General features: G+C 56.3%; 1 protein-coding gene and 2 gene segments (V, D, J or C); all 3 read right to left on the bottom strand.

Annotated features, from left to right (window-relative positions):
• Window positions 1-1,987: 1,987 nt before the first annotated feature.
• LOC134053448 (T cell receptor alpha variable 4-like) lies at window positions 1,988-2,894 on the bottom strand. The segment is given in 2 exon segments: window positions 1,988-2,406; window positions 2,843-2,894. Coding segments are annotated over 2 exon segments (471 nt in total).
• A 573-nt stretch (window positions 2,895-3,467) lies between these two features.
• Window positions 3,468-5,300, bottom strand: LOC134053055 (uncharacterized). Its single transcript, XM_062507860.1, has 2 exons — window positions 4,861-5,300; window positions 3,468-4,012 (listed from the first exon to the last, which is right to left on the bottom strand). The coding sequence occupies exons 1-2, from the start codon at window positions 5,135-5,137 to the stop codon at window positions 3,519-3,521; spliced, it is 771 nt and encodes a 256-aa protein (XP_062363844.1). The 5' UTR covers window positions 5,138-5,300; the 3' UTR covers window positions 3,468-3,518.
• A 285-nt stretch (window positions 5,301-5,585) lies between these two features.
• LOC134053447 (T cell receptor beta variable 7-9-like) lies at window positions 5,586-7,772 on the bottom strand. The segment is given in 3 exon segments: window positions 5,586-5,617; window positions 6,768-7,265; window positions 7,721-7,772. Coding segments are annotated over 3 exon segments (582 nt in total).
• Window positions 7,773-8,270: the final 498 nt, after the last annotated feature.

Raw genomic sequence — 8,270 nt, 5'->3', positions numbered from 1 at the left:
CGCGCCGCTCCGCCGGCCGAGCATCGCTGTGCCCTCAGCCCCGGCTCTCTGCTGCGGCCGTGCCGCCTCCTCTCGCACGTCTCCACTCCTCTTCTGGTCTCTCCGCCGCCCCCCGCTCCGCCCCGGGGCAGAGCCCTGAGCCGCCGCTGCTCGGCGAGTCCGGGCAGGGCTCGCAGCGGAGACGAGCGCGGTGGGAGTGCGGCTGCGGTCCAGTCTCTGAAAGTCGGAAGCGGCGGGTCGGGATGGATGGCAGGGGTTGGGCTGGTGTCATGAAGCTCAAGATTGACAGTTCCTTGTGTTTCTTTCACTCCCATCATCTGTTTCCTGACATCCCCCCTTGGCTGTCATGTGGGGACTCCTGAATTGTCCTTCAGGGCACTGAAAAGAAATCCACTCTCACAGGATACAGGAGGTGGGCATAAAACCTCAGCCTTACTCCGTGTCTGCGAAACAAATCTGATGCAGCAGAGGGGGGAGCAGCTGTGCACAGGCTGGAGAGACCTGTCCGTCTGTCTGTGTATCCGTACGTCTCTGTGTCTGTCTTTGTGCGAGCACTCAGTGGCATGATGAAACACTGCAAACGTTTTAAAGAGATGAAGCTAAAACCCCAGCTTGACTCATACCATCGTTGTTGGGGCCGGCAATTGGCAGTAGCAGAACATGATGTTTAGAGCAGCTGGAAAAGGAGGGCCCAGGAAGCAGGGAGTGCATTTCAGCGCCTCTTCCCTGGACAAATCTCCTGCAGGCTGCTACATCGTTGGTCAGCTGCACTCAGGCTCCTTCTGAGTCTGGGAAAATGCTGCTCGGTGATGCTCAGGACAGAGCAGCAGAGAGCGTGTCCAGTGCAATCAACGCATTTCACTTGTTCATTAACACAATAGGACACACACACACAGGCACACGCACACACACGGACACACGCTCCTGCACACCGGGGTGGATTCATGCACGAATCTGTGCTCCCGCATGGATTCCTGTGGACCCTGCCTGGAAACAAGCACACACAAATCAGGAGCACAGGCAAGGACACAAGCAGCCATGGATGCTGCTGAGGAAACCTGGGACCAAGAGCAGCAGGGCTGGAGCCTTGTGGGGAAGGACAAGGAGTCAGGCCAGCCCATGACATAGTCTGTGTACTCGCAGGCTGAACGGAGAGTAAGATGTCCAATGAGGCCTGAACACTTTCCTGAAGGCAGTTTTAACAGGGCAGGATCAAAACCAGCAGCCCAATGCTAACCCATCAGGAGGCGAAAACCGGTCAGCATCAGGGTGAGCAGAGGAGGGAAGATGGGAGCGTGTATGTGTGTGAATAGAGACGTCTTGGGATGTGCTTCATGCGTGCACATGTCTGGACAGGAATGTTCACGTAGATGTGCGTGCAAAGACTTGGGTGCGGGAGCAGGAATAGGAGTGAGTGTGTGTGTTTGCACATCGGTGGGGACATGCCAGAAGGAGAAGTGTCAGTGCTTGGGTGTGCTTTGGAGATGTGTGTGCACCCACACCTCTTCATAAATGCGGAGCTATGAGTTACTCTTGGGGTGTGTGCAAGCTCCAGAGTGTCTTTGTGATACTGTGAACTCGTGTGTGTGCAGTAGGAGTTCTTTAATTACTTCTTCTTCTACACTTTGTGCTCATTTATTCCCAGGAAGGCTTCAGGGAGGCTCAGCGATGGGATGGAACTGAGGAGAAGCGACTCCATTTCAAATGAGGGCAAATAGGCACGGGGAGTGAGAGCCCTTTCCCTGTTATTTGATCAGGTCCCCTTCCTCACCGAGCAAGGAGCCGAAATCTCCGGAGCGTTTCTTTGGCCGCCAATACGCTGAGAACTACCTTGCCAGATTGCCGTGACCGCAGATGAGATGTTCCTGTCCAGCAGAATCGTTTTGTACTCCTTGCAGGGCAGCATCCCCGTGCTCGGAGGGGGCTGTCGTGGAAGGCCAAGCCGTGTGCCGGGGCCGTGGTGTCTCCGGGCCGGGGTCCCGCGGGTTCAAGACGCGGCTCGGTGCCGGTGCCGCGCAGCAGCGTCAGCCGGGAGAGGAGCGGCCCCTGCCGGCCCCGCCCGGCCCCGCCCGCGGCGGTTCGTGCCCGGCCGCAGCCCCGGCTCCTCTGCCCGTGGCCCCAGCGCGCAGTAATACACGGCCGCGTCCCCGCGCCGGGGCCGCCCGAGCCACAGCGCGCTCCAGCTCCGGTCTGCCGACACCCACAGCTTTCCTCCGATGTCCGGCAGCTCTTTGGAGTTTTTCAAAATGACTGCTAGCGATTGGGTTCCTCGGCCGGGCAGCTGACGGTACCAGTGGATGTATTCGCCGGTCTGGATTTTGGGATGTGAGCAGGTGATGTTGATTCCGGTGCCCTCGGTGGTCTCTAGTGACGGCTCCTGCTGTACCTGAGCTCTGGACACGGCCACTGTAGGGGGGGAAAAAAACACTCATTCTTTTTAGTAGAAAATAACATGCAGGGGCAAATGGGATAGGAAGAACTACCAGAGCTCACCGGGATTATGGTGTGATAATAAAGTATGGAGTGATTATTTCACTGAGAATAATTCTGCGAGGACAAAAATGTATAAGTGGTGTTTTGAAGAGAATCAGAACGAAATAAGAAAAATAGACTGACTGAGGTGGACGGACAGACGGATGGATGGAGGAATGGATATAGACGTGAAATAAAGATCGCGCATTTGGAAGCAATGACTTCACGGAGGGAACAAAGCATGAGGGTACAGAAACGGACAGAGGTTAAAAAAGAACCGAAAAGGAACAGGAGGGTAAGAGATGAATGTCGGGCTGGGCCGATCTCACATATCCCGCTGCCCCGGACCCCCCGGCCGCCCCCCTCGCACCGAGCAGCACCGCGGCCAGCGCCGCCAGCCCCGCGCCCCGACCCCGCCGCATCGCGCCGCTCCGCCGGCCGAGCATCGCTGTGCCCTCAGCCCCGGCTCTCTGCTGCGGCCGTGCCGCCTCCTCTCCGACGCCGCCAGCTCCGCCCCGGCCGGCCTCAGCCCCCGCCTCTGCCGGCACCGGCACAACGAGCGCCACCAGGACTTTTGGCACGGCCAGCGACAGGAGACGGCTGTGTCGCATCCCGCACACCACCCACACTGCATCCCGAGCACATCCTTGCTGCACACATCTCTCGCGGCCAGGTGCTGTCAGCACTCAGCTGTACTCGGGCTCCTTCTGAGCCGGGGAATCTGCTGCTCTGTGCTGTGCAGGGCCAGAGCAGTGCTCGGTGTCCCTGGCATCGGCAGGGAATTCCCTCCTCATGAGGGACACACACGGACTGACACAGGCTCGTGCACAGCAGTGTGGAGCCATCCACCAATTTGTGCTTCACGTGTGTCCATGCAAACGGGGCTGCTGCAAGAGCACACAGGGCAGGAGCACAGAACCAGCCCTGGGCTCTATTGAGAACATGGTGGGTAAAAAGCAGCAGGGTAGAACTGTGGAAGGATAAGGTCCCAAGCATGCACAGGGGATGTTGCTTTTTATTTGGAGACTGCACAATGTGGAAATGAGTCAAAATAGACTTATATATTTTCCCAAGCGAAATGCTTGGAGAGATGGTGTCAAAAGCGTCAGAGCATTGAACCCAAGTAATGCGGCTTCTGGTGCATACTGGGGAGAGATTTGTGTCCATTTTCCCAATTTGAGCCTTGCACTGACAGATCCCCTCCCTCCCCTGGGTTGTTGCACAGCCGAGGAAGCTCCCTGCACCAGGGTGTCTGGCACAGCACAGAGGTACAGGGCACTGTCAGAGCCCTCCACTTCCTCCACCTTCAGGACACTGTATTTCCCCGTGGTGTTCAGGTGCGTGCTGATACGGCCGATGTGCCTGGGGCCAGTCCCTGCTTGATAGGAGAGCAGCTGGGGGGCTTGGCCTTTCCGCAGCTGGTACCAGAGCAAGGCATTAAAACCACTGCTCTGGTATTTGCAGGTGGTGTGGAATGTGTGTCCCTGTTTCACCATGACTTGTCCATCTTCCTGAGTGACGGTGATCTGCCCCTTGGTGCCTGGAAGAAAAGTTAATGTCAGCAGGTGCACAGGGAAGGACTACAGGCAGGAAAAGCAAACTAGGTGCAAAAGCCTGCTGGAGAAAACCCTCTACTCTGTAAGGGAAATCCTGAGATTGGCAGACAGACAAGAGACAATGATTTTGGGTAGGGTTTCAAATCTCTCAGGATCCTGAGAAGAGCTGCGCAGTGTCCCTGCTCCTACTTGACTGCTCAGACGACCTGGGAACAACCCGCAATTTGTGTGCTCAAGCAGATTGAGGAGCCCACTGAGGCACAGCAGAAACGTTCATTCTGCTTCCTCCTCCCTGTCACCTCTGACGGGTGCTCCAGCCCTGAGTAGAACACAAAGCTGAGCTTGGAAAGAGGGAGCCCTGGTTGTGCTGCCAGCCCAGAGAACCCTGGAAGCCGTGGCAGAGCAGTATCAGCCTGGAGGCACAAAAGGACACCCTGTTAATGTCAGTGAAATGAGAACCCCGGGGTGCCTAGGGCAAGTTTGATAGGATCTGGGAATTTACATATATGTACCATCAGTGCAGGATAGTAGAGACTGCTGAGATTTTATAAGGTGACGGTGGAGGAGAAGAGAGGGGCAGAGGAAGAGGGATTGAAGGGGAGAGAAAAGAAAGAGAAGAAGTCATGGGGTTCACTCTCTTCCTTTTAAAAATCCAAGAGCTTCTTGAGTGTACAGTCGAAACACCACAAAGAGGAACTATATTTTCTCAGTTTTTGCACTCCAACCACAAACATTCCCAACACGTCCCTAAATGGGCTTTTGGGATTTTCTTGGGGAAAGAAGAAGAAGAAGAAGAATGAGAGGAGTGCCTTGGGGAGAAGGCAGGACTTACCCAGGAGCTGTGCCAGGAAGACGCTGAGGATGAGATGTGCGAGGTGCATGGCGAGAGCAAGCTGCGTGTTCGCTGAGTGAGGAAGAGTCGGAGAGGACGTGGCAGCCCCGAGATAAGAGAGCTGCCGGAATCGACTGTGGGCGGGAGCGAAGGAAGCAGCAGCGGGAGCGGGCAGAGCGATGGGCTGTCCTTGCCGTGCCTGAAATGCTCCTGCTGGCTTTCTCGCTCGTCCAGCAGCAGCCCCCGTGGCTCGCTCAGCCGCTGGCATTCGGAGCATTCCGTGCCTCTGGGGCCTCAGCCATGGCAAGGGGCTGTTCCCGCTCAGCTCGCACTGCAGTCCTCACCTCCCCGGCTGCAATCGCCAGCTCTGCTGCACACCCCGTGCTGGGCATTTGCGAGCTCAGGGGCTTCTTCCCCGCTGAGATTTCTCACCCGCCTGGGCTCATGGCAGTTTCCTCTGGGAACAGGGGACTCCCGTGTCTCTGCCCCTTCTCCCCTGCCCTTCTTCATCAGCCTGGGACAAATGCCTCTCTCCCAGGTCCCTCACTCCCACCCTCTTTTATTCCCCATATCCAATCCAGAGTGATCCCATATTGGTCATTTTGTTTTCCTCTGAAACGGGCTGGTCACACGAAACTCTTTGGAACGATGTGAACAAATGATGCAGGCAATGATAATGGGTGTAATGGGAACATTCTCATGCAGGTGTTGCCCTGCTCCATGGTTTAGAAGGAGGTGTCGAGAGAACTGGAGGGTCCTGAGGAGGTCAAAGATTTTCCTGTTCAACGGGCAGGATCAAGCTTTCCCTGCTAAGTCCTTTTTCTAAGGTTGTGCCTTCTTAAGGCATCAGAGCAGAGATAAAACGATCAGACATGTTCAGGGAGATGAGCGTTCTGCATTTGTGCTGAGTCAAGAAACCTGCAGCCATCCTTGCTGACCCCAGGGCCACAGCACTGCCGATTGTGCTTTCCTGGGTCTTCCTTGTCGTCTCTCATCATCCCAACCCTTTGGCTGGTTTGGCTGCACCTGGCTGCATCTCTGTGTCTGCATTCACAGCGTCTTCAGCACATCTGACTCCCTTCTCTCTCCATCCTCCAAGGAACGCTTTGAAGATTCAAATCTCTCACTTTCACGTCTCCTTTGAAGGCTCGGTCGTTCTTCTTATCCTCTCCTCACGTCTCAGATTATGGAGTCACATCATGGTTTCCCATGCAAGGGATCACTTTTGGGGCAATTTGATCCAAGCCCCTGCTCAGAAAGCCTAATAGAGAGCACAACACCCAGGTCATGTTGAGAGGGTTTTTGGAGAACTCCAAGGCTGGAGGCACCACAACTCCACAGGCATTCCTTGGTGAGTGCTCCCTAATCCCACAAGACCGCCTCAAACCTCCATTTTCCTCAAGCTCCTCATGTCAATTCCTGTCACTGACAAAGTTCAGCCTGAGGCAATTCACAGCAGGTTGCTAATGGCCCTTTAATTAGAAACTGGAGAGCTCTGGGCTCCCTCCTTCTCTCCCTTATCACCTACTGCTACATTGGTGTCATTGTGTGATTTGATCATCGCTTTCCCTTTTCCCTTTCTCTTGGGAAGGTAAATGGACGTGATGTGAGTCGTGGAGAACCAGACAGTCTGGCCTTTCCCATGGCCTGACTGCGGCCTCTGCTGAACTTGCTCCTTCCTCTGAGTTCCTGAAGATGTGGAAAGGCTCCTGTCCCCTAAGGAAATGGGGTCTCTAGGGCAAATCTCTGGATTGAAACCTCATGTGTAACTCAGCCTTTAGAGTTTCTCCCTCTAGCACTTGCAGCATTGCTCAATTGTGACATTTGTTCTTCTGGATGTTTGACAGGTTGCTATCGTGCAGGAAAGGGGACCAAGCAGTTTAAGGTGGAAGGTAGGTGTGACAGACCTTTCTGATCCTTTGAAACGCTCGTCAGTTCTAGGAGATTTATTGTATTCCCTCGCAGATATTGTGTAATTTCTGTGGTTCCAGGCGCGGCTCGGTGCCGGTGCCGCGCAGCAGCGTCAGCCGGGAGAGGAGCGGCCCCTGCCGGCCCCGCCCGGCCCCGCCCGCGGCGGTTCGTGCCCGGCCGCAGCCCCGGCTCCTCTGCCCGTGGCCCCAGCGCGCAGTAATACACGGCCGCGTCCCCGCGCCGGGGCCGCCCGAGCCACAGCGCGCTCCAGCTCCGGTCTGCCGACACCCACAGCTTTCCTCCGATGTCCGGCAGCTCTTTGGAATTTTTCAAAATGACTGCAAGCGATTGGGGTCCTCGGCCGGGCAGCTGACGGTACCAGTAGATCGATTCGCTAGTCTGGATTTTGGGATGTGAGCAGGTGATGTTGATTCCGGTACCCTCGGTGGTCTCCAGGAATGGGTCCTGCTGTACCTGGGCTCTGGCCACAGCCACTGTGTGGAAGAAAAGAAAAATCCCTTTTCTTTAGAAAAGAATGACATGCAGGGCGTGATGGGAGAGGAAGACAGGTCAGAGCGAACCGGGGTATGTTCTGATAAGAAAGCTGGGAGGGATTGTCTCACTGAGCATGTTTTTGTGAGGGCAAGAATCTGTGAGCGTGTTTTGAGGAAAAATCAGAACGAAATGAGAAAATACACTGGCAGAGGGGAGCGGACGGATGGATGGAGGGAGCGATGGATGGAGGGAGGGAGGGATGTATAAAGAAGTGATGTAAGGAACACACAGTTGGAAGCAATGACTTCAAGTAGGGAAGAACGTATGAAGGTACAGAACGGGACAAAGGGTAGATAGGAACTGAAAGAGAACACGAGGGTAAGAGATGAATGTCGGGCTGGGCCGATCTCACATATCCCGCTGCCCCGGAACCCCCCGGCCGCCCCCCTCGCACCGAGCAGCACCGCGGCCAGCGCCGCCAGCCCCGCGCCCCGACCCCGCCGCATCGCGCCGCTCCGCCGGCCGAGCATCGCTGTGCCCTCAGCCCCGGCTCTCTGCTGCGGCCGTGCCGCCTCCTCTCCGACGCCGCCAGCTCCGCCCCGGCCGGCCTCAGCCCCCGCCTCTGCCGGCACCGGCACAACGAGCGCCACCAGGACTTTTGGCACGGCCAGCGACAGGAGACGGCTGTGTCGCATCCCGCACACCACCCACACTGCATCCCGAGCACATCCTTGCTGCACACATCTCTCGCGGCCAGGTGCTGTCAGCACTCAGCTGCACTCGGGCTCCTTCTGAACCTGGGAATCTGCTGCTCTGTGCTGTGCAGGGCCAGAGCAGTGCTCGGTGTCCCTGGCATCGGCAGGGAATTCCTTTCCCATGACGGAGCACACATGGACGCACTAAGATACAGAAATGCAGGCGCACATCAGTGTGGAGTCTTTCAGAAATTTGTGCTTCTCACGTGTCGCTGCAAACTCGGCTGCTCCAAGAGCTCGCAAGGCAGG

The sequence above is a fragment of the Cinclus cinclus genome, chromosome 24 (assembly GCF_963662255.1).
Source record: "Cinclus cinclus chromosome 24, bCinCin1.1, whole genome shotgun sequence".
NCBI lineage: Eukaryota > Metazoa > Chordata > Aves > Passeriformes > Cinclidae > Cinclus > Cinclus cinclus.
The sequence above is the reverse complement of the archived record's forward strand: the minus strand, read 5'-3'. Positions and strand labels throughout refer to the sequence as shown.